Consider the following 27,037-nt stretch of genomic DNA (forward strand, 5'->3'; position numbering starts at 1 on the left):
TGTAAAGTAATCAAAGGCTGACTCACGCACGCACTTCCACCATTATAGATATGCCATGCCTCTACCATAAGACGCGTATCTTCATTCTTATGCCTGTACAATATCGCGCATTCATCTAACTCTGGCGTGCAGTTACAATCTCAGCCATGAAGCGAAAGATTAGAAGGCGATCCACCGGTTAACGACCTTTTACGTTCCATTAGCCTCTGATTGATACACCGTCCCGTTTGCCCTACGTAGAACTGGCCACAGCTAAGGGGAATTTTATAAACCACACCCATACGACAGTCAGTAAAACAGTTGTTCTTATTGTGCTTCACTGGACAAATATCTGTTCGTTTTTTGCCTTTTACCCGCTCCTTTTCATTCTGTACGGCAGCGCACATCTTACTTAGCTTATTGGGAGCAGTGAAAGCAACATTAACATCATATCTACTAGCAACTTTTTTAAGCCTGTGCGACACTGAATGAATATACGGAATAGCCACTACTCTTTTTTTGCTATTACTGCTTTCTGTAATCACGTCCATCCCTCTCGAAACCGACTTCTTTAGGTGCTCAGCCACAGTGGCCACCGCTACACTAGGATACCCTGCTTCTAATAGACGCCGGACCTGCGCATTAAAACTGGCACTCATTTTGTGCATGCACGATCTGGTGAGGGAAGACTTAAGGCACGACATGGCAATTCCGTTTTTTACTAATTTAGAATGCTTGGATTGAAAGTTTAGCAACGGCTTCGAAGATCTTGGGGATCTCTTTTGCATAATGAATCCTTACCAACTAGCTCAGCTTTCTGTCGTTCTAAGGTTTTTTAGCACTGCATTGTAGCGCATGCAGATGCACCCCAACATTCGAGCTAACAAAAGTAAATTTTACGCACATGGACAACAGCACGCACATCATTGTTGAAGCAGCTAGCATGGCACTTAAAGGATGCCCGTGCATAAGTAAGCCATCCCTGGACTTCTCGCAAAGGGAGTTGGCACTCGTAGACAACATTGGAACAAACAGTGCGCAATGATGGTATTAGTTTTATTTTGCATTTCGCATATTTCTTTTCCTTAGGTTTTTCTATATGAACTTCTGCACCAAACAATAAGATTTCAGTTGGCGTTTGTGGGGTTCTCCTCCGTGCTCTTGGGACGAAGGAACGACAACACAGTAGTGCAAACAATCACAAGGGCATTTATTGCACCTTTCATATATCAATGCCTGCTAGCCGAGTTGGTATCCACAAAACATGCCGATGGGCCCGCGACAAATCTAGAAGTCAGACTCACCGCGACCGGATAGCGAGCGAATATGTTCGCCCCATGCTGGATCCCAACGCCTGGTCGTTCGTGTGTACGGTCACGCGGACGGTGGCGCGTTCCAAGGCGGCCACGCGAGGCGGTCTCGCAGAAGCATGGGTCGGCGGCGCGCGGGTCGTCCACGCTGTTCGCCGACCCGCCGGCAAAAAGACCGCCTGGTCTCCCCTGCGCCCCCAAGTAACCCTGCCGCGAGGCGGCGTTAGCAGCGCAACACTCGCGCCATCTCTCGCACTGCGCCCCAACCACATCGACCGCCGCGGGCATCACGCAGGCCACGCGGCTAAGCCGGATTACAGGAGACGCGACATGCGGGAAAAACATATCAAGGGACGCGCGAGAGTCGCGCATCCCCACATCCCCCCAACCTTAAATCACCACATATTCCGGCGAGACATGTCCCACGGTGTAACATCAACGCAACGGTGGCCGAACCGAGGAAATGTCCACGCTGTCCATAGCATGCGAGCCGACATTGTCCCTGAGTACACCGCTGGCGTCCGCCGGTCACAGCAGCAGCTTTGCGGACTCGACGGCACGATCCCAGGCCAGGACTCCGGAGACGACGACGCAGTAGTCGGTACGAGCAAGCGTCGCTCAAGCCGACGCGCCCTGCTGGCAAGAGCCGCCGTAGCTGTCGGTGACCGCCGGCTCTTTTGTCCGCCGCCGAGGGTTGTGAGCTGGATACAGGAGGCCGCCGAAGTCGCTGCGCCGAACTGGCCACAGCATCACCATCGCCCGGGGTGGCTCGATCGTAGTCCGGGGCAGCAGCGCAGACGATGTGCAGGTGACAGCAAGCCAGGGGTGACTCCAATCACGCTGCGTACACTCAACACATTCGGCAAACACTAAAGTAGTGCAAGGGAGAGGAATTATGCATGCGCATCGCCCACGTGGTACGATGTTCAACTCGGCCAGCAAAAGATCGGGCAGCTACTCAGATGCTAAGTTCATGTGAACGAAGCTCGCTTCCTTGAGTCGAACGAGTAATTTCAATTCGTGCGAGGCTAAATAGAATGAGGGAAGCGAATTGCAACACCTCAACGCCACGGTCCACCAGGTTGTGTCCTTCCACGTGTGACAGGCAGCTTCGTAAAGCCTTAGGCCTAAAGCGTCGCTACCCTGACAACAACCGGCATGCAAAAACAACACCCAAAATGAGCGCAAAACAGGCAGCCGCGAGGAGACGTCAGCTCTGTGAGGTGGTCCTACTCCGCTCGGTGCACACAGCATCCGAGTTGATGGCGCCCACCGTCCCAGACGGTGTCAAAGCGCCCGGTGCCAGGCCGCAATACCAGTCAGCCCGTAGTGGCACTAGTGGCCCGCGGCCACCCGGCTCCCAGAGCCGCGATTTCATCAGAGTCAAAGAGTTAGAAGACGCTATTTACATAAGAAATTCGGACCACCCACGAGGCTTTCGTACTCACTCGCTTCAGGCTTGCCAATATGCTCAGCGGGCGCTATGCCTTGCTCACCCAGGATGCAGACCACGTGGCTCTCGTACCGACGAATGTCATTAAAAAAAAACACTTGCGAAAAGGCTTAGCATGTTGACATGTTCATACACACTACAGCCGCCGTTGCCTCGCTCAAAAAGCACGCCGCCAACGCTAGCGATCAAAATCCGCGCTAGCCCTAAGCTTCAGTTCAAACAAAGGTCTCGAACGAAGCAAAACTGTTAAAACTATCGTCCGATGCCCCAAGAGTCCCACGTTGGGCAGCCAGATGTGGGGTTCTCCTCCGTGCTCTTGGGACGAAGGAACGACAACACAGTAGTGTAAACAATCACAAGGGCATTTATTGCACCTTTCATAGATCAATGCCTGCTAGCCGAGTTGCTATCCACAAAACATGCCGATGGGCACGCGACAAATCTAGAAGTCCAACTCACCGCGACCGGATAGCGAGAGAATATGTTCGCCCCATGCTGGATCCCAACGCTTGGTCATTCGCGTGTTCCGTCACGCGGACGGTGGCGTGTTCCAAGGCGGCCACGCGAGGCGGTCTCGCAAGCATGGGTCGGCGGCGCGCGGGTCGTCCACGCTGTTCGCCGACCCGCCGGGAAAAAGACCGCCTGATCTCCCCTGCGCCCCCAAGTAACCCTGCCGTGAGGCGGCGTTAGCAGCACAACACTCGCGCCATCTCTCGCACTGCGCCCCAACCACATTGACCACCGCGGGCATCACGCAGGCCAAGCGGCGAAGCCGGATTACAGGAGACGCGACATGCGGGAAAAACATATCAGGGGATGCGCAAGAGTTGCGCATCCCCACACGTTATGTGCTCGTCCTCATCTTTTCTGTAGCCCTATGTCTTGCTTTGCGCTGTACTGCTTACCATTAAGGTAGTAAACTGTTACAGAGGATGTTGCAAAGTTGACATTCACTTGTTCCTAGTCATCTGTACGTCATTTCACCAAATAGAGAGAATCAGTCATCTATAGAAACATTTTGTCATTAAATAGAAAATCACTACAGTATGGTTTAAATGCCACGTGTTACACTAGAAATTAGGAACAAAAGAAAAGTACCTTGTCTCGAACAATGCGCACCAGGAAATGACCTCGAGCACTTGCTTGAGCTGCTTCTGCCTCCAAGAGGCGCTCTTCTATCCAGACAGACTTCAGCTTCTCAGCCATCATGCGAGGAGTGTCGCCCTGCACAAAAGGCCTCAATGAAAGCATGCACAGCAACATGGGTGTCCTAGAATTAAATAAAATACAACTGCCTCTAACACAATGCCCTAACTGAACCTACCATGGCACTTGACATATAACCATCAAGCTGCTGAATTCACAAGCCATCATAAAAATATGGTCACAAAGAATACAGCAGCCAAACAAATGTGAAGAGGACAAGGAAAATACAGAAAGTAACATAACATTGTTGTAGATAAGATTAATAGTCAAATATTCACATGTGCCCAGTGCACATGTGACGAGTTTAGAAAGTGAGGCTGCTTCATGGCGGCGTGGCGAAAGCTGCCATGAAGCCACACTTTTATGCAAATTTTCAGTGCTGTGAAGCCACACCTTAAGGCTAAATTCGCTTATATCCTGCACCTCGACATTAAGCGCGAGACATACGGTGCGATTTTGCAGGTGATCCGTTATACGAACATTTGCATCAGCAGCCGCTCTCAACAGGTTTCGCCGCATGCGACCAACTTGCTGGATATGGTCTCACACCTGCCGCGTCGGTTGGATGGCCGCAGCCAATAATAGCGCCGCTAGCGTGCATGTTGTAGCCACACGGTATACCTGGCGAGGCGGGGCTGGTGAGCAAGTTCCTTGCGGCTCCGATCAGGGTTGCCAGGTTTGGCTACTTTGAGTCAAAATGGCTACTTTTGAAGGTTTGTGGCAGGAAAATTTTAGGGTTGGCTCCTTGTCTACTTTCTGGCTATTCTTAAAACCAACATTTTCCTACAGTAATTACATACAAACTAGACAAAATATTATAAATAATATAATTTGCTGTACTGTGCCTCTTACGACACACACAATGTGCAACGACCGTCTTCACCATGTGTATTTGGAAGGGATGACGGAACCTCCACTTTGTAACCGACAAAATTAATTCGACAAGGAACACCTGGATCATTCCGTGGAACACCTCCTTTTATATTTGATTGCTCGGAAAATTATACGGTAGAAGCAAAAGTTTTATTACAATTCCATAATGAATTTGAGCAAAGGCATGCGAGCACACAACAATATATGGCTATAAACACTACTACAAAAACACTTTTCTTAAGTACTAGAAATTTTGACTGCTCTATGATATTCCCTTGTAAAGTTTAGATACTTAGATATGGCACAGGGATACATTGACATATGGATAGAGAGCGAGGATTGTGCATATACAACATATTCGCTGGTTCTACACTTCAGTGACAACTACTTGCGTTTACTTAATCATAGATGCAGGGATAACAATTCATGAATACGATTATGGAGCCACCAGTTCTAACTGATCTTCCTTTGCAAAATCGCCAGAACTATACACATGAGCGAAAGTAATGAAAAACAACTTTTGCATCATGCCACACGTGAACCCTTCTTAAGGCTTTGTAGGATTTGTCGAACGATCTCGCCGCTGCCACCAGTTGAAGGGGTTATAGGTCGTAGAGAGAAGCTTGGAAGGAACTAGGCATACAAGGTTTATGTATTTACAGTATTTACATTTTAAACAAGAGATACATTTACACAGTCTAGCGTGACTCCCAAATGGAGCCTGCAAGACGAAGCATACAGCAAACGAGCACACAGCTCATGAGTACGATCACAGAGCACACTGACGAGCACCCACTAGCAGCCGACAAATAGCCGCTTATAAACACTCTATTGGTCTCTAGTTCCCTAGGTGAGAGAACCGTTCGACCAGTCATCGAAGTTGACCCGCCGGTTGTCCATTATCTTGAGTCTTGAAAGGCGCGTCGGTTCCCCGAGCTGACCCCCGCAGCGCGGCTGCCGGTTGCCCATTGTCTTGCGCCTCTAAATTCCAGAGCTGCCTTTTTTCTGTAGTCACCATGAGTGTCGGCAGACTGTGACAAATCCTGGGGCCCCCGTACCGCAAAGCCCCCTTTTGTTAGGGAAAGCTCTTCTTGCTGCAGAGAGACCATGACGACCCGGCAAATCAAGCAACAATACGTTGGGTGCCAAACGTGGCCCGCCCTGCTGTCATCACCGGTTCTCCGAACGAGGCGCATGGTGGATTAGCGCTGTCATCCTCCCTGGTTCTCCGAAGGGCGTCAGCACCGCGGGTCGATCGAAGCACGTGCAGCGGGATGAAATAGTATTGCAGAGCAGTATCCCTGCAGGCCGATCCTAACAGCTTGTAGCGCAGCTCAGAAAGAGCAAAAAGGAAGGTGGAAGGGGTAACGAACAGGAACAGAGAACAGTGTGAGCGCTCACTCTGTTCTCCATTTCCTTTCATTACTCGTTCCTTTTTGCTCTTTCTGAGCTGCGCTACAAGCCTAAAAAGTAATGACATACCAACTCGCCCTAGCTGCCACGCTTTTGACACGTGAACCCCTATTGCATCACAGCCAGGTACTTGATTTCATTTTTGGCGAGGGCAATAGATGACATGATGATGCAAAGGTCACCCAGCCGCTGTATCTTATCAGCCTCTATGATTTCACATGCAAGCTGTTCTCGGTGTCTGGAGATTATGACGCAGTTTTCAAATTCAGGGTCACAAAGGCAGTCTCTGCAGGGGGCACAGCACCGATACTACCATGGGGCACTCACCATTGCTGTTATTCCAGGTGACCCTCTTGCTTGGCGTGCCTACGAATTCTCTGAGCACCGAACCACGCTTCAAAGCTACTGTTGTTCAAATTCAAAGAATTTGAACAACAGTACTTACCCAGTCCCACAGCTACAGAGACCGATGTCGTGGAAGAGGTACATTAAAGAGCGTCATGTATGTACACATTGCCACATACTCAATAACCTAAGTTGGTTCGACGGTTAGCTTTGAGCCCTGTTACCTAAGCACAGCAGCCCAATGCACTACCCATTCAACCACTGACTACCCAGTGACCCAGGTAGGCGGGAAAACAGTGAGCTGCAAACATACATACGAACAGATGCCCACACACACACACACACACACACACACACATATACAGTCGAACCCACTCATAACAATATTCAAGTGCCATGAACATTCCATTGTTATAATCCATAATTGTTATAACCAGATCGCATGTAAAAATAAAAACAGTGCGATGGCAGAGCTGTTGTGAGAAAACTATAATCGCGAGGACGCCAGGACCCCTCCCCACCGCCTTCCTGCATCTGGCAGTCAATTGTGTTGACTCGTTTAACTGTTTAATCTTGCTTCCTAAACACTCAGACCACATGTAACAAGCCATGGTTGTCGGCGTTCAAGAATGGAACTGCTACAACTGCAATGAGGGGTAGCAAGCAGCAAGTGACATGTCAGACTCGCCGAGGCATCACTTTGGTGGTTCCAAAAGGGGCCTTTTAAATAATGCGAGAAGGTTTCCGTGGTATCCTCTCGGCTTGACAAATCCAGAAGAAACACTGGGGCGAGAGCGCCACAAGCATTTTGCCATGTATCTCTCACTGGCTTGCACGAGAAAACCTTATGTCCGTCAGCCTTGCTTGCTTTAAGCGAAGCTTCCTAACATCCTTCTCTAAGACATCCAAGTGCTCCACGTAGTGCAGCGGAAAGTCCCTCATAAAACTGAAGCCCCAGGGCAATTGAATCATCTGCAGAGCCTCCTGCAAGGACAATGCTGAAGCAGCCTGCCCTACCACGTTGTCGCTGCCATCATTGCTGTCACAGTCGCTGTAGATATCCGAAGCAAGTTTGTTCGCAACAATCGCCTCATTGGTTAGAAGCACTTTGTCTCCAAATCTATAGCAGTGCGCTTTCTTTTCACTGGCAATGTCGTGCATTGCTGATGTTCAGAGGGCAGATCAGCCCTCTTCCGTTTCGGCGGCGAGTCAAACGAGGCATGAACGACTTCGACACAACCAACAAAAACGAGCATGAGCGACTTAATTCATTGGCAGAAGAGCACAGAACGAGGGGCCAGCGAGCAATCTGGGAGCAGTGCCAATGGCAGCACGGTCAGCACAGTTGGCACAGTCCATAAGCGTTTTGAAGGGTGGCGCGGCACAGAGCTATGGGTGCAGTCCATTCGTGTTCAGTGGGGTGGAAGGGCAACTCCGCGACACATACACCTCACCCGGCATACCAACTCATCTCCCTCATATACAGGACAGCCAAACACAGAACACCAACATAACAGAGGCAAAGGTTAGAGCAGCCCTCTCGACTCTTTGCACCAATTCCACACCTGGTGCCGTCCAGGTCACTATCACAACACTCCGTAATCTGGACAATGGATCAATTTCTTGCATCACGGAGTACTTCAACCAGTGTTGTTAGGAGGGCACCCTCCAGTCCTGGCACCACACGAAGGTAATCTTCATCCCAAAGCCCAACAAACCAATTTAATTCCAAAACCTTCGCCCAATCTCGCTAACCTCGTGTATCAGAAAGCTTTTCGAGCACATGGTATCATCGAGGCTCACACAGCACATGGCAGACCATGACTTATACCCTCACAGCATGGTGGGATTCCACCCCCATTTGTCCAGAGAAGACACCATGTTGCAAATCACCTATGTCATCTTTGACGCTCATTCCAGGTCACATCAAGACAGTCTTGGCTTGGGATTTATCCAAAGCCTTTGGTTGCGTTGAACACCATGCGATCATGACTGAACTCTCCCCACTGAATGTGGGTGCACGTACTGTGGGAATGCGCGACTCTCACATGTCCCCTGATATCTTGTTTTCCCGCACGGCTCGCGTGACCGTATGCGCGTACAACCAGGTGTTGGGATCCAGCATGGGGCGAACATATTCGCTCGCTATCCGGTCGCGGTGAGTCGGACTTCTAGATTTGTCGCGCGCCCATCGGCATGTTTTGTGGATGGCAACTCGGCTAGCAGGCACTGATCTATGAAAGGTGTAATAAATGCCCTTGTGATTGTTTGCACTACTGTGTTGTCGTTCCTTTGTCCCAAGAGTACGGATGTAAGAACCCCACAGTACATACACCTACATTCAGGCATTTCTCACAGCATGCACAGCTGAGCTTCACTTCGGCTCTCTCACCTGCCCCACATACTCTCTAAAAAGCATCAGCACCCCGCAAGGGTCCATCCTCTCACCTTTCTTATTTAATATCACTCTCATCCTCCTAGCACGAGAATTGGCAGCTGTTCCTAACCTGAAACATACTCTCTACGCTGACATTACACTATGGACCACCCATGGTAGTGATGGCGCCATAAAGGACGCCAACCCAACAGCCGCCAATCTGACCCAAAACTATGCAATTAGCATAGGACTTTCTTGTTCCCTAGGGAGGTCCGGGTCACTCTGCATCCATCCCAAGAACCGTAACTCGCTCTGCTCTCCCATCGTCATCGAACTGGATGGCAGACTGGTATCAGAGGTCGAAACCCTCAGGATACTGAGTATGCATATCCAGGTTGATAAGAAGCAGACCACTACACTCTGGAGACTGAAACAGGCAGTAGGGGCACTCTCAAACCTCATCTGCCGGATCTCGGGCCACCACAAAGGCAAGCGGGAGCGTGATCTATACCGCCCTGTTCACGCTTTTCTATTCAGCCCATGCACTCACCCCCCATCTCCAGCTTTCTCACTGTGACACTGACGCCATGGATGCTCTTATTTGTCACGCATACAAAGTCGCCCCCGACCTTCCGATAAATACACCTACCGTCTGACTCTTACGCTAAGCCTTCACAACACAGTCGGGGAACTTGTAGATGCCACCGCCAAGCACAATACCTTCGTCTCACACAAACAGACACTGGCCTGTATATCCTGCATGCCCTTAGAATCCAGATATCGTTCAATAATCCGACATTATACTCCGTAACAAGACCCTTACACCACGAACTGCTCATTAAGCCGCTCCCCTGTAACATGCACCCTGACCACCACGACAAGCGCCGCATAGCTCAAGCTACAGCACTCCACTGATATTACGGCTCGGAACCAGATGCTGTATGGGTAGACGCAGCTTGCACGGGCAATGAAACAGTCGTTGCCGTGGTGGATCATACACTCTCCCCCATCGGAACACGTACACTCACCCCAGACACCTCCCTCAAAGCTACAGGGGAAGCCGCCATTGCCCTAGCCATCGTCAACACAAAAGTACAGTAAGCTTTACCAGATCCCAAAACTGCAATCAGGAATTTCAAACGAGGCCGAGTCCACGTCCCTGCTTTTTGCATACTCGACTCGCCCATTGCACCCCCGCTCCGTCATGTGGAGGTGATTTGGTTGACCGCACACGGCCAGAATCCTGGAAACGAGGCCATCAACCTCTTAGCCCGAAATTCTTTAAACCAGGCTCTTGCGGCCTCCGATCGGGGATTCACAAAGGAGCATGTGCACACATTCAACGTCTGACGCAGGCCTCCAAGGTGGCGCATCAGCTGCACCCTCCACCCCACAACTCCCTTTGCACTCGACAACCAACCGTTGGTCGCCAATTATGAACATGCACTTGCCCCTCTTCTCTCACTCTTTCTCACTTCAGCCTGTATTTTCTGTCATAACCTCATGCTTCTGCTCTCCATCTCCTTTCTCAGTGCCCAGCAGATCCTCCCCCATGGGGCCTAGAGCACCTGAAGACCTGAGAGGACTGGGAGACCCTGCTGCACTTTGGAGACCCAGTCGTTCAGACCACAGCCGCTGATCGGGCTGCCCCGTTATCAACCAAAGGAACATAAATGCTGCGCTCCGGAGACCTGGTCGTTCAAACCACAGCTCTTGCTCGGGCTGCCCCGTTATGGACCAAAGGAACATAAATACTTGAGTGCAGTGGGGTCGTGCGGAGGCCCGGGAGCCTGCGTTCTCCAAACTTTTCAGTCTCCATAAAATTTGTGATGATGATGATGGCAATGAGAGAGAAACACGCAAGGCTGGCGATGCGGAGAGGGCAGGAAAACAGCTTCTATTGCATGAGCATGCTGCGGCCGTCGGGGTGGCAGGTGATCATGCAGCAGCTCGAATTTCTTTTTTATTATTATTTATTTTCAAGGCCCCCCTCCCCCCACTTCACATTCCATTTCCATACCTTTCAGCAACGACACCTGGCAGCCAGACTTCATTGTTATAACCAATAATGCGGCATGAGGACATTGTAGTAGGTGGGTTGTTTCACCATAGAAAACATACAAAACTTGACCATGCAGCAGCTTCTCATTGTTATAACCGATATATTGTTAAAGCCGTGTGAGGGTAACAGGCCGATACCAGGTGGCGTAGAGCCACAGGCACGAGATGGTAGGCAACCATGTAGAGTAGCAGGCACAGGATAGTAGGCAACGGTGTATGACGGGCAGGGAAAATATGGAAGGCATGTGTGCACGGTCGGCATGCCGGGAGCGCGCGACAACGAACTGAGTGAGTGAAGTAATCGGCGGAGCAAGTCGCATGCGGCGCAGCGGGACGGAACGCAGACTGCGTGTGTGCGTGCGCCGAGGATTCGCCGAAATAAAAAACGTACTTGACAACCGGTATCACACATATAGCTCTCTGAAAGTGTGTGAAGAACCCCAAGAATGCCAATGCATTAATATTGCTTGCAATAAATTTTTGCTGTACGTACGAGTTTTCCATCATTTCCTACAACTGGAAACTACAATAAAAACATTGACCACAGAGGCACGGTTTTTGCAAAAAAATTTCACCCTCAAATGCTTATTAAAACTCTGATGGTGGCAGACGATGCTCAAACACACGCCTTATGTCTTTTGTCGTCCTATTAGACGTTTCAACAAACTGCCCTATAGGTAAAGTTAGTCGAGCACAGTTAACTTTAAAGTTTGATGAGCACAGAGCACACTGCCACACCGCTCTCTCGATGCTGGTCCCTCTTCCAAGTCTTTTTTTCCCTCTCGTTGTACATGCAGTTTGTTATTTGAGACCTCTCTTCCTGGTTCGTCAAGGCTTGTCATGAAGAAGACGAATACTGTTTTAGACATTTTGGAGCCCTAAAATATCAGATGTGCCTCTGCATATTGTGTCCATAATGGAAGCAGCTGTGGTGCAATGCTAAGAACAGCTGCATAGCGCAAGCACATATAAAAGATGAAAAAACAGACAAGCCGGGGCCCAAACTGTCACGATGGCAAGCTTTGATTCACTTGATCTAAAGTTCTCAATGCACGGAATATGTTAGACCCAATAAGAAACGTGGCAAGGTGAGAGGTTCTGGATCACTGCAGCCATTGTAGATGCAGATTATCAGTGTCGAGTTGACAATATCTATAGCTTTGGTGAAGAGTGTTATGTTCCCTCTCACATTTTGCTCCCATGCATACTTTTCATGGCAAGAACGCTGATAAAGTAATCCCCAATGTGGAGCCTTTCAGGCTGATATGCTCGTAAGACAGACGGTCAAGGATTTTTTTATTGCAAATAGTCTTCCAGTCAGCAAAGCTCTTTGTTGAAAGTCGAGGTATTGTTAGAATTCTAAACAGTACCTTGTAGCCCTCATCAGCACACGTAGGAATGAATTTAAGGATCCTATGAAGTCCTTTTCCAGCTTGAGATGTACGGCTCAAGTTATAGCACATGCGAACAAAGCGACAGACCTTTTCGACGTCCCACTGCTTCACATACAGCGGTCCAATCAAATCTAGTTCCTCAAAATTGTTTTGATATGATAAATTTATTGACTCGTAGACATTTCCACATCGTCTGCATGTTTTGTGCTGCAACACTGACAAACAGTGCATCCTCTTATGACCTTTTCCACAAATTGGCAACTTTGTAGAATTAAAAATCTATGCCTCAGCAAGTTCGCATGACAGTTTATACAAACTGCAACGAAGAAGAGAGACACTAGTGGGTTCAGCACTACTGTATCAACATACTAGTGGATCGAGCACTCTTGCTCGGCAACGGCTCTCGTGCTTGAAAGATGTCCCTGTCCTGACGGTTGATATTGCGTTGCTTTGAGCTCTGCCAAATAAACACCTTTAGGGGAAAAAAAATTATATACATATATTTCCATCATAGATTATCATAGACTTCCTTACTGATCCGTCATCATAGCCAACCATTCATGCGTTGCGCCATCAAGCTCGCCATTTTGCCATTCACGACGGCCTGCTTTACCGACACAATTACACCTCTGACTGCCGCCAGTGGTTATTAGTACTACCTCGAAGCCTGTGTTCTGAAATCTGCGCATCGTTCCACTCTGATCCACAGTGTGCCCACACGAGACTTTTCAAAACCTACCAGCGCCTCTGACAACGCTACTACTGGTGAGGAATATGCAACTACATTAAAGAGTTTGTTCGCTCATGCACAACTGCCAGCGCCGGAAATCTTCACCGTGGCTCTCGCCAGCTGGTCTGCAGCATCTACCCTGCCCTAACTGGCCGCTCGACAACATTGGAATCGATCTGCATGGACCACTTCCTTTCACACCGGTAACCGTTGTGGGGATGCGTGACTCTCACGCCTCCCCTGAGATCTAGTTTTCCCGCATGGCTCGTCTCCTGCAGGGCGGCTTCGCCCGCCGCGTGGCCTGGCGCCCGCGGCGGTCGGGTGGTACAAGCGCGGTGCTAGAGATGGCGCGAGCGTCGCGCCGCTGCGGGGTTACTCGGGCGTCGGGAGACCAGGCGCTCGGGCTGTTGGGTTCGAGAGAGGAAGCGGGACGGCCGTGCCGCACGTGCAGCGACCCTCTTGCCCGGCGGGTCGGCGCGCGGCGGGGACGTATCCCGCGTGCGCGCCGACCCATGCTTCTGCGAGACCGCCCGCGTGGCCGCCCTCGAACGCGCCACGATTCGCGTGACCATACACGCGAACGACCAGGCCTTGGGATCCAGCATGGGGCGAACATATTCGCTCGCTTCCGGTCGCGGTGAGTCAGACTTCTAGATTTGTCGTGCGCCCATCGGCATGTTTTGTGGATAGCAACTCGGCTAGCAGGCATTGATTTATGAAAGGTGCAATAAATGCCCTTGTGATTGTTTGCACTACTGTGTTGTCGTTCCTTTGTCCCAAGAGTACGGGTGTGAGGGACCCCACACCGTTAGGCCATTGTTGCAGTCGATCACCTCACACGATACACCGAAACAGCCGCCCTCCATTCCTGCTTCGTCAGTTCATACTGCGGCATCGTCCACCTCAAGAACTGCTCAGTGATTGTGGACACGTCTTCCTGTTGGAAGTAGTTGAAGCCATTCTCAAAGAGTGCCACGTTGTTCATCGCACAACTACGGCGTACCACCCTCAAATGAATGGCCTCACAAAACGGTTCAACCATACGTTTGGCAACATGCTTTCATTGTACATCACCTCTGACCACACGAACTGGGATGCCATTCTACCCTTCGTAACCTACGAGTATAACACCGCTACGCAGACCACCACTGGATTTTCACCCTATTTCTTCCTATATCGTTGGCACCCTTCACATATCATCAACACAATTCTGCCATACTGGCCGAATGCATCTGAGTGCGTGCCTATTTCTCCCACGGTCAGACATGCAGAAGAATGCTGTGACGTCGCTCGGGCTTTTATTCCGATGATCAAGAGCGCCAGAGGAGCATTCGCCGTAACGCCACTTTCACGGTCACCTTCGATACAGGAGCGCTCATGTGGCTCTCAGTCCCTTTCGCTGCCCCTGGCCTCTCTTCAAAACTGGTTCCAAAGTATGAAGGCCCTTGTCGTGCCCTTGAACGCGCATCTTCTTTAAACTATGTAATAGAACCAGTTGAGCCATCTTCAGACATGCGCTGCCGTGGACGAGACATTGTCCATGTTGACCATCTAAAGCCTTACTACGACCCGCTCATTGTGACGAGCTGTTAGTTCGCCGGTCGGCTCCCTTATCGCTCCCGGGGGTGATTTTAACAAAAAAGAGACGCTAGTGGGTTCAGCGCTACTGGATCAACACGCTAGTGGGTCGAGCACTCTTGCTTGGCAATGGCTCTAGTGCTTGGAAGCTGTCACTGTCCTGACTGTTGACGTTGCACTGCTCCGAGCTCTGTCACATAAACACCTTTAGAATATAAAGGCTGATCCTATGCCGATCCTGCCTTTCCAGTCTTGTCAATTAAACGAAGACAGGATTTCAACTCATCATCATGGTCGCTGTGAGCAGGGGCGGCATCCTCAAGCTATTGTTTTCCGGAGCCCAACCATTTCTTCAAGATTTCGCGTCTTGACACGGTATGCTATGAAAAGGTAGTGAGCTTGGCACAGCATCTGTCTTGTGCCGAGTAAAGCAAAATTTCACAAAAGTGGTCATATCCTCAAAAGAAATTGCTTGAGAATAACACTTGAGCTCTTCAGCAAATGCAATTCCATATTTCTAAATGGGGAACACACAGATGGGTAGACTATGCCAAGAGCACTGGCCATCAGTTGCTGCCACTCTTATCCCCGCCCATGCTTTCGTTTATCCAGGCATTCAATTTTGCAACCTTTGGGCAGCTTCGGCTTGTCTTGGGATCCCAGCCAACATGAACGCGACAACAAGAACAATACTAGCTGCCACAACTCCGAAAATCAGAGGCTCATCATTCTATTTCTGTGCATCAGCAGGCACCATTCTATGCCTAGTAATTGCATTACACACACACACACACACACGCACGCACGCACGCACGCACGCACGCCCTTGGCACCAACCCTTATCATCTGCACACCTGGGCATTCCTGGCAAAGAGATCAGAGCCGGCCTTGATGAGCAACGACACCGCACTGCTATTGCGCACGTACACAGCCCAGTGCAAGGGTGTGTTCCTGTGGTAGGTGTCGCACATGGTGAGGCTCGCACCCAGTGTGATGAGCAAGCGGGACGGGTCGTTCCTGGGGAAAGAAAAACATGGTGCCGTTTCTTGCGTTCAGCTGTGCATACGAAAAAGTGCAGCATCGTACAATGCGTACAACCCAATCCTTTTGCAGACATGGTGCATCCACATACGCTACCATGGACCGTTAAAATACAGCGAGAAAAGTGCTCCATGCGAAATTATGGCCATGATACATTGTGGAATGCAAAAACACTGCATACACACGTCTAGTGTTTGACTAGTGGAACCCAGATGACAGAAAATGAAAAAAATGCTCGAAAGTAGAACAAAACGATCTTGCATGGTGATCATACAATGGCAAGGTGTCTTGCTTTTTGCCATTCTCTGGACACTGGTGCAAACAAATGCTGAATACCCTGCACAAATACAAGATATCTGTATTGGCAAAAAAAAATATGCAGATCCCACGCGCTGTGGGAATCAACGTAATCGAAGCTTTCTGTGCGGGACGCTTTGGTTGACGATAATTAGTGGTGATGTTTACGGTTAAGCTTAATTTCTTAAACGTTTAGCCTAACACGAGAGTGGTGAGTTGATGTTAAACGTTACCTTGCGGGCACCAGTGCTGTTTGTCTGAGTAGTACACAGAACACGCAGGAAGAGCTGTTTGCTTGAGGCATTGTTGTGCGCCATATTTCATACCCTTCAAGACAATTGAGAATAGCCACTGCCTCCCATGGATGGCACACTGGATTGTGGCAAAAGTACTAAACTTGAATTGGATTATGGCGCTGTACATGCCAAAACCACAATCGAATTATGGGGCATGGTAAAGTGGCGAACTCCGAATTAATTATGACGCCGTGATGTTCTTTAACGTGTCCCAATATCTAAGTGCACATGCATTTTCTATTTCACCCCCGTCAAAATACGTCTGCCGCAGTGGGGATCAAGTCCACGGCCTCTAGCAATGCCATAGCCGCAAAGCTACCGTGACAGGCACAGAAGTGTTGATTTGACGGTCAACCCCTTCCGTAGCGTTGCCTCGACCCTGCGGTGATTTTTAATTAATGCGGCTCTGCTTCTGTACGCCCTGCGTAGTTTGTCCGCTTAACATATTTGCATGGTGTCTATTTTTCAGAAATAGCAGCAACATACTGTACCACACCTTGAACTTAAGCTTTCCAGTTTGCCCGCAGCCGCCATCGTATAGTAGCAGGGTTTGCTTGCCTTCTCACGTCGCCCCCCACTCCCTTGTATGGGTACTGCCTCTTCTCCTACCTCCAGTTCTATCTACGTCCCCTCTGGACTCGCGAGTTAGTAGAAAGGGAAGTGCTGCAGTTTCTGCAATGCTTGTGAGAGGAGTCACGGATAATTACAGCTGGCAAGAGGCTAATGTGGAGACAGCCAGGGAGCTCCAGAGGGCATTGTGCACATTCCACGCGGAGGGGTGAAAACCAGTTTCTAGCATCACCTTTCCTAACTCACCCCTGTCATGTATTCACACGCTCTGAACCCCCCTCTCCCACCTCCAATGCAGTGTGGTTGACAGCAGCAGCCACAGCAGCAGCAGCAGTGGGAAAGTTGAAGGAAGAGGCAAAGAAAGCTTCACTTTAAAAGAAAAATGGGTTCAAGCAATGTTTCTACCATCGTGGCACTGAGTAAGACAGACAGGAGTGTTAATTTAGAAGGCACCAATTGTACAACGTTGACGGGTGGTTCACAGTGCGTTGGCCCTACGGTGCTATGCCCAGGGTTCGTACAGAACATTTGGCTCAACATTCAAAGACAATTCAAGGATGCCGAAGGCCACAATTCAAGGAGGGGGAAACAACTCTTATTGGTACACCTACACTGTACATAAGCAAAATCTCCTTCTCAGCTCTAATTTCTAGAAGCTAAGCAGCTGTTGAGTTGGAGTTGGCTTCAAGATCTTCATGGCTTTTCAAAGTTGACTTGTAATGATATCAATCACCTTCTGGCATGATGGTGTCTGGCTTGAGCGAAAGATAGTCCAGTTATAACTAAATGGCTAAAACTTACTTTCCATCAGGTATTTCTCAAGTCTATGGCCTATAAGGCTCGAGAATGTAGCCATGATGGCTGCAATATGAACCAACCAGCAGAACAACATTTTTTTTTTTTTTTTGGTTATGCATGGTCGTTTTTCATCTTCGATATCATCCTACACGTGTCTCGTTGCTGTCTCATCTTACACAAAATCAGTACATATGCGCATGTGTACGGTGGTGTCTGTTCCCTTATACATATGTGTACCGCTTCGTGGAATAAAACAATTGTTGGAAGTTAGAGCTGTGTCCGCGTCTTGCCACTGTCCTGCGTCCCTTTTCGTGCGCTAAAAAATCTCAGTTATGAACCAACACGCCCTAACCTACACTTTGTAAATGTGGCAAGGCTTGCTCACGTTATCTGGCTTTTTCTAGCTCCCTGGTGGCAACGACGATTTAAATAGGCCCGTCTTTGGTGGCTGAGGACACGCCACATTGCAATCCTTGCACGACACTCTCAAAAGAAACTATTTAGGATTGTTTTCCAATAGACAGTATCAATGGCATAGCCCCTACACAGAGTTTGTTACACTGAATGTTTAAAAGTTCTCAAGGAATTTAAGGAGCACATTTTTTTTTTAGAAAAGAAGAGTTTTAAGGGCCCTTTGAATCTCCCTTTCCAAATTCAAGGGTTTTCAAGGATTTCAAGGAGTTGTATGTACAATATCGTGGCTACGCCGGCGAAAAAACATGTAGGATGGAGGGCTGCTGTTGTCACAAACCAGAATCACAGACATGCCGGCAGGCAAAGCCACTGCTATTGGCGGCGAGGAGTTACGGAGTTGCCATCTATCGGAAGCGCCTTGCTGACGTAGTATGAGGGATCATGTGGCGCGCTCCTCATAGGTTTTGCTGTCAGCGCTCACTGAAAACACCACGCACGAGCTCTCCCGGACATTTCTGTAAGCACTTTAAAAACGAGAGAAGTTTTTTTACTGTCTAAATAATAATCTTGGGCAAACTGAAAGCACACAATCGTTTACAGGCGCTGTCTCTTTACCGAATACGTACAGTAAACGCCACTGAGCGTGGTCACCGCGATGAAGTCTCCCAAACTAGCTTCTTGCGGGAAAGGTAGGTAAACGCTGAGAGCAAACTATGTGAAATATGTTCCTATAGTGTTTGTATAACTAAATGGAGCGTAATAGAACGAAGCCTCAATGCAGCGATCGCGCAGATTCGCAGCGACCGACTGCGCGTCTGCATGCTTGTCCGTGCACTGTTTCGCTTTTCCATGCGCGCGTTTTCGCACCGTGCCATGAGCTTTAGGCCGCAGAATATGAGCATTTGACAGTATACAAGCAACCATTGTTGCGTGGGCGCTATCAGAGCTGTTCAAAAATAATTTCATTGTAGAGACTTCGACGCCTACACGGACTGTGATGTCCCGTCGCGACGATTCAATATTTTTTTTCTCCTAAGTTCTTTGAACTTTCAATATTATTTCTCGAGTTGCGTCGCACTGTATGTTCATCGGTGTTCTCAGCGTGCAATTTCCCGCTGCTCCTTTTTTGTAATCTGGTGCATTAATTCATAACATAAACATGACCATATGCCATGCTTTTTTTAAATGTGCTTCTTACCACTGCCTTTCCACTCCACTAAACTTGCCAGTATCTATACCATCGACAAGTTCATAGACCAAACCATCATGACATTAGTCGAGCAGCGGACTGGGGCGAGCGTCTCAGTGCGCGTTTTCAGAACATCGCAGACCAGGCGCCGCAGCAGAAATCTTCCTCGCGTCTGTGCTTGCTGCATACCCGAGTTGTAGCCGATGACTGTTTGCCGGTTTTATGTTTCGCGAGCCAAGCTTCACGCAGCTTCTTGTCCTGCGGCTACATGTGAATAAGGCTGACACCGGACTCCGTTACGTACGTCCGGCCCTGCGGCACCGAGCAGTAGCCTACCATGTTGCGCGCCTTCAAAGGCAGCCACTACCTATTGTTGTGCTTTCAAGCGTTCTAAAGGAGACACTCGAAGGGGGAAAATTTCGCCACTAAATGAGGACCGCAGCGTACGAGGGAATTTAAACTCATTTTCAGCTCGCTTCGGCACTCCCGAAGCAGCCGACGCGGCCGCTATGTCCACGTGATCCCTCCTAGCACGTCACGCCGACGGTGGCACCAGCTTTTGCAGTGGTGGAGCTCGAGGCCAATAGCAATGCTGGTTCCTTGGCCGTCTGGCTGAATGTCTGCTTTGTCGTTTGCTCGGCACACACCATGGCACATGCTGTGCATCATGCTCTTGCTTCTAATGGTTATTAGCAGAGGAACATTTACAGATGAAATACATTTCAGTTGAGACAATAAAAACGAGCACGTAATGAAAACATTCCTTCTATTAGCACTGTCAGTCAGCAAATTCAAGATGGCAGGTGCTTTTCCCTTTTCCTATAGCTAGCTATGGCATTTTGCTGCAGAGCACGAGGTTGCAGGTTCAACACTGTGGCTGTCTTTACTTTTTTAATATGGTGGATTAAAAAAGCTTTTCTATAGAGATTTTATGTGCCTTCAGGTAACGTCAGGCAATCAAAATTAATCCTTAGTTATACCCTTATGGCATCAATCATAGCAGATGGTAGGATTTTGGGAATTGTTCATTTTTATTTATTGCACTTCTCATGTCACCCTTATCTGACGGAAGCAGTATCGCCGCATCCTCATGCGAACATGTTAGTGTGGTAGGTCCACCATTTCTGCAAGGAAGCACAAGCTCTGTTTCTCCGCCACATGGTCATATATTGATCCATAAAAGTTCATGGATTTCTCGTGCAAATAAGTTAGTCCTCAGCCACATGCACTAATTTGTTAAGGTTCAGGTTTGAATACAGTAAAGCGCCTGTGTATTGGTGGCAAAGACACTGGAAACATTTCATTGCAGGCTTTGTTGACTTGTATCTAGTGCTTCCGTGCATGCAATGCAACTATTGCATAAATTTCACTCCACTATATCGCTAATCAATTCAGTTATTCAGTCAATTACCTATGAATTGCCCCAGCACTTCGTTTCATAAGGCCATCTAGTCCTTTAAACATTTCCTTACATTTAACAATCTTTTGTGTTCACCAACAGAGGAGCAATGGAATCTGGTGATGTTGTGGATAAGCGACACTTGCGTGTCTTTTGCCGTATCCATAATTGCACCCATGCACGAAACACTTTATCGTTCGGTAGTGTGCAGCCTCTTCAAACACAAACATTCACAAGCCTTGTTCTTTCACACAAGCTTAAATATACTGAGGAAATATGTAAACAAAGCACCCAAAACAAAATGCCAATAATGTTTCCTCCACGACCCGAAGCAAGATGACCGCTCCGTGCAGACGCGCTAGCGTAGACAATGGGTACATCAATTCTGCCATTTCCCGCAGTTTTAGTTTTCTTGTGCTTTCATGGATGCGAATATTTACCTTGAATGCTAGCAAAAAGAAAAGAAGCATTGGTTTATTTTGTTCGTGCATGCAGAATTTAGTTTTTATTGTTGCTGCTAATAAAGATGCCATAAACCATAGTGTCTAGCAGACAGTACTGTACATGATATCCACATGCAACCATGCCAGTTCCATGCCACCAATGCTGACCTCCACCACTCGTGAGTATGTGCACAACAAAGCAAACAGTTTACTTATTTCTGGGCATGCATTGTAATAATAATAATATTTGGGGTTTTACATGCCAAAACCACTTTCTGATTATGAGGCACGCCGTAGTGGAGGACTCCGGAAATTTTGACCACCTGGGGTTCTTTAACGTGCACCTAAACCTAAGCACACGGGTGTTTTCGCATTTCGCCCCCATCGAAATGCGGCCGCCGTGGCCGGGATTCGATCCCGCGACCTCGTGCTATGCAGCCCAGCACCATAGCCACTGGGCATGCATTGTACAGCACCAAAGTTGGCACTCCTGTCTATCTTACTCCATGCATTATGATCAGCTCTGTGCCAGCCAGCCAGCCCGAGTGTGGCGCCGCTGCCTACATCAGCTACAATTTGTTTTCTAAGCAAAACAATGGTCCATGGACAGCTTGACATAACTTGTCTTTCATGACAACTGACAACCAATGTGATGGGTCTAGCATGAATGACAGCTGCATACAAGGTAAATTTCTTGAGTCTGATTCTGGCCACAACTGCACCAGATACGAGATGGCTTGATAACACCTCAATTTACATGACGTTAAAGGCCCCCTAAAAGGAGGGTATTACATAAGGGGTAGGATATATGTCTATGAACAAAAAATTGCAACAAGCTTCAAGCTGATAAGTGATCAGTTACAGAAGTTAAAAATGACAATGGGCAGGTAATGTGCAGAGGAAGGCCATTCTACTCAGTGGCTGCTCAAAAAAGGCAATGAAGGAAGGACTGGAAAAGCACAAAAGGGAACATGCGATTGATTTTTATTTTTTTATTTGTGGCTCATGTGTAGCACCGCCACATTAGAGAAAGATTATAAGTACAATATGTTTCATGCAATGCACATGCTTACTTAAATTTTGTAAAAAAAAATTGAAGAGTTGTTGTAGAGGTTCTTTATGAGAAGAATAATAGAACTTGTGGAAGAGGGAGAGACCTACAATGTGGTGTCCTAAGGAAAAAGGAGGTAAAAGAATTATGCAGATACTCCACTGAAGTTGTCTAAGTATGTGTAGGCATCGTGCCACTTGCTTATCTTCACATAGCCGGGTATCATTATCAATCTTATCAAACTTGATCCGACCAGCATCAACCCTTATCAGTCATTACCAACCTGGGGTTCTTTAACGTGCACCTAAATCTAAGTACACGGGTGTTTTTGCATTTCGGCCCTATCGAAATGCGGCCGCTGTGGCCAAGGTTCAATCCCGCGACCTCATGCTCAGCAGCCACTTAGCAGCACAACACCATAGCCGCTCAGCCACCATAGCAGATGTTAGCATGCAAAGCAGTTATACTACCAATGCATGATTATGCTGCGATTATTTGGAACCCATACGCAAAAACAAATATGGACAAACTGGGACAAATGCAAAAAAAAACTCAGTTTTTTTTTTTTATATATAGTTTCAGCCACACATCGATAACTGATCAATTGTCGAAAGCCAATCTACAAACCTTAAGTCAGAGAAACTGCTGTTCACATTTAAGGTTTCTTAATTAATTAAAGGCCATTATAACATTTTACACAAAAGAATTCATTATTTTCTCATCTAGATATACCACTAGGGAATACTATGATCTATTAATAGCACCATTCACTACTAGAAATAATCATTTTAAATACTTGTATTCCCCTTTTCAGAGGACTGTTACCGAGTAGAATAACCTAAGTAATGATTCTGTGCTGGTACAGACGCCAACATCGTTTGTATGTAGTTTAGAGTGATTGCATTGCATACTTTGTCACGTTATCAGGTATATGTGAAACCTGTATTGTTTGACTGTATGTGCAATTTTTTTGTACTATTGTATTTTGTAAACCACCTTGCTAAAATCCCCAGAGAGAGGATTGCAGTATTAATAAATAAATCATACACCAAAACATACAGCTTGGTCACACATGTGGCAGTCGCTGTGACGTTTATATGTCAAATGTGTGAGATTATTCAAAGTGTACATGCGAAGAAATACTGTGCCTTGCTCCTAACAGTACTTTGGCAGCAGCAGAGTTAGTTCATAGTGACGAATGAGTACAGAGCGAAATGGAAGTGATTTGATGCATTTCCGACTACAGGTTGCAAAGCCACTCATTATGTCTGTGCTAAGCACCACAAAGAAGCCTGTAAGACCGTCACTTAAAATTTAAAATATGCTGCCTGAACTTCATGCATTCAGTGGCCCAGCACAGATGTCCAGTATGATGCCGTTGAGCACTGGACTGCAGCTAAGCAAACAGGTGGGTCTGTCCAGATGTAAATGTGAAAAATGCAAGGGTCAGTCAAGAATATATTGCATAAAGTGCCAGGTGCTGCTGTGCCTAACCGATAGTCAGAGTTGCTTCTTCATGAAGAAACTATGTCGGTTCTATGACTATTGAGGCACTTTGTACACTATTAATTGTTACACGTTTGTAAAAAATAAACATGTTTGTTTCGGCTCAACAACCTTGTCGTTTGGTCTTGTCAGGTCTAGAGCGCAAGAAAAAGCAAGCGGCACCTGAAAGGGTTAAAGGGACACTAAAGGTTACCAGAAACTCAAGTTAAAGTGGTAGAGCAATGTTCTAGAACGTCTAAGGCGTCAATATAATCGCGAACAGAGCTTTAGTAACCGAGAAATTGAGGTAAATGCATGACACGATTTGAGACCCCCCAGCGACATTCCGGTACTAGCCCGATGACGAAAGGACTCCTCATAATTTGTGTTACTAATATTCAACTACTCGTATTAAAAATATCATTTCATTCGATTATAAGACGGAAAAAAATGCTACTTGTCTACGTCTATTCGATTCTAAGAAAAATAACATTTTGACGTTACCTTTCAGTAATATGGGTGTTCGAAAGGTTTCGTTTTCGCTCGACTCTGCGCCGCGCACGCTTTGGAGTTTCAGTAGTTTCGTTATCGCGTCGTGCTGTGAGGGTTCTGCTGGCTCGCGAAACTTTCATTTGGAACAAACAGCGAGAATGCCACGTCCATGTGATGTCGTGGGAAGCCCTCGTTGCTTTCCCGCTCCGGAGATCCGGTGTCGAGGCCGCCGTCGTAGTACGCAACGACGCCGGCAGTGCGAGCCCTCAGCAGCAGGTCGCGCTCGTCGGTGCTCAAATCGCTGAAGTTGAGCCCACCATCGCGAGCCAATCTGTCGGTGTCAGGGTCCATTGCGACGAGCGTCGAAGTTAGCGTCATAGAATGAAGTACCAGCTTATGGGCGTCTTGCGCTGGAGTTTGAGGTATAGTAGCGGCGCCTGGTGGCGGTGCGGGAAACGACATCTGGGTCGTGCCAGCTTGGGTTGTATTGAGCCCTGGCTGTGGCGAAGCACGTTTCTAGGCCGAGTTTTGCGTCGATTCGCACATTTTTATGCCCTGTTGCGAGTGCGAAAAGGCTCGTCGCTTCTCATAGACCACGCCGACCACGCTGCGAGCTCGCCGCAGCCTATAGTTTAACGAAAACGGACTCTCCGTGTGCCGTGGGACGTAATGTGGGACGTAATTCGTTTCTCCTTCCGCTAGCCACCATACTCCCGCTTTCGCTCTGCTGTCGGCTCTGTCTTGGCTCTGTTTCTGGCCGCTATAGGGGTATTGCTCAGGTTCGCGCGTGCGCACCTGACCCTTCTCTGGATCGCACAGCGCCGTCGGAGCGGCAGTCGCTCGCTAGCACTTTTGCAGCAGCCCTAGCAGTCAGAGCTGTGACCGCTAACCCGCGGTTCGCAGTGAGTTGCGACCACGGCGGGTTCAGGCCAGTGGGGACAGGGTGAGTCTCGACCTAAGGTGTTTATTCACCTTAGAGTACAAGGATACCAACAGACAACAACAGCCACAACACATACAAATACAACACATACAAATACAACACAAAACAAAACCACAGCGGCGGAGCATTCCGCACGTCTGGGGTGAAATAAACCGCACAGTGTGGGAACCACAAAAGAGGCTGATAAGAGTTCAGCTCACCCAGAGTGGATCCGCGCTCGGGCCCTGGGGCGGTCAGTCGCACACAAAGGCCGGGCGCAACAGGGGGACGGCGTGCGGCGGTCTCAGCGGCTGAATTGAGATGCGGCCAGTCGCAAGCTCCTCAGCCGAAAGACAACGGTGCATCGGGGGAATAGCGCTTCTCCCCGAGCGGCGGAGAGGGAGTCTCCCCGTTTCCAAGAAAAGGAAAGGAGGGAACGGGGTGCCTTGGGCTGCGGCGTCGCGGCCAGGCGCGAAGAGCAGCGGGAGCGGCGAACGTGCCCTCTCCCAGCTACTCTCCGCGAGCGAGCAAGTGATTATCGCGTGATAACCGCGTGGCCGCTCCGGAGATATCGGGATGCGCGTGCGATCCCCACATCTCCCCCCCTCCTTAAAATAACCCTTTAGCCGCTAAGAGGCCGCCGTCACCTGAGGCTTTCCTGAGAGGGACATGCTACTCCGACAGCAACACGGTTTGAGTCCATGTTGGTGAGGGAGCAGCTCTAGCTGCAGACCGCCGTTGTCTCCGTGTAGGTGGTCGCGAGCCAGGCCGGAACATTGAACAATGCCACGGAGCAGCTTGACAGTAACGGGACGCAGCAGGAGGCAAGAAGGCTGCTGGGTCCGGGTCACCTTGCGTCTCAGCGGCGTCACCTGCCCAGTCGGACGTGCCGGGTCCGTGGTGGGGAAAGGGCCCCTGGATTTCTTTTGGCTGCCTCGACCAGACCAACGCGATCCTCGAACCAGCCTCGATATGGCGCAGGACAGCTAGCTTGGTGTTCCCGGGGTTCGTTGTCCTCTGGTATTGGCGAATACGTTTCTTTCTGTTCGTTCCGCCGCAGCTCTCTCTGTTGTTGCGCACCCTCGCGGGTGTCGGCACGCAAGATCGGCAAAGGCATGCCGACTCACCCCTAATTGTGGTCTTCTCGTCCGCGACGCTCACGGCGTGCACGCTCCGATTCCGCGCGCGCCGGACGACCACCGCGGGTTCGAGCACTCCGAGCCGCCGCGCGCGCAGGGCACCGCGCGTCCGCGCCTGCTCCGGCCCGCTCCGTGTGCCGAGCTGCAGCTGCGCGCGTACGCGCCCCGCCGGCCCCACAGCTTAGGGGAAGGCGAGACCGCGCGCGCAGCAAGGGAGACCCTAGGCAAAGCTCTCGAGAAGCCAGAAAGTACATTTATTAAACTGGGAGTCAATACAAACACACGTTTTAACGTCACGTCCGAATATGAATCTGATTAGACAAAACATGGCCGAATGGTCACCGGTGGCCGCTAGAATGGCGCACCGCCACCGAGAGAGAACAGAGAAACGAGGAACAAAGAACAAAGAACAAAGAACTCGAGCAGTAAGAATTTGCCTATCCTTCGGTCAGCGCCTGCCATCGTGCGCCCCACAGCAGAGAAAAGGGAAATAGAGAGAAACGACAGACGAACAGACGGGGGCACGATCGGCAGACGCTGCCTCAGGACATCGAGACGACGGAAGAGTGCCCGTGCGCCCGCCGAGGCCGGGACCCCGACGAGCCGAAGTAACCATCGGCCGGCGGCGGACAAAGGGGGCCGCCGCCGGCAGAGAGGAACACGTACGCACCTTCCGACGCCCCGATGTGGTCTCCCCAGGACCCGTCTTGCGCGCGCTTACCCGGAGTGCACGCAAGCAGGGCCCGAATCCCGCCAAAATGTGGGCCAATGGGGGAAGCCTG

At 49.1% G+C, this 27,037-nt stretch overlaps 1 protein-coding gene across 5 annotated transcripts in view; it reads right to left on the bottom strand.

Moving 5' to 3' along the window:
- Hip14 (palmitoyltransferase Hip14) overlaps window positions 1-27,037 on the bottom strand; it is a 172,023-nt gene that overhangs the window by 136,691 nt on the left and 8,295 nt on the right. For all 5 annotated transcript variants that reach the window (XR_012827224.1, XR_012827223.1, XR_012827222.1 and 2 more), the window contains exons 5-6: window positions 15,574-15,736; window positions 3,841-3,966 (exon numbers count right to left, since the gene is read on the bottom strand). Coding sequence is in view for 2 of the 5 variants with exons in the window: in XM_075687928.1 (XP_075544043.1) it covers window positions 3,841-3,966; window positions 15,574-15,736 (289 nt within the window). In the remaining 3 variants the exon portion in view is untranslated. The remainder of the gene's footprint in view (window positions 1-3,840; window positions 3,967-15,573; window positions 15,737-27,037) is intronic.

The sequence above is a fragment of the Dermacentor variabilis genome, chromosome 4, assembly GCF_050947875.1.
Source record: "Dermacentor variabilis isolate Ectoservices chromosome 4, ASM5094787v1, whole genome shotgun sequence".
Classification (NCBI taxonomy): domain Eukaryota; kingdom Metazoa; phylum Arthropoda; class Arachnida; order Ixodida; family Ixodidae; genus Dermacentor; species Dermacentor variabilis.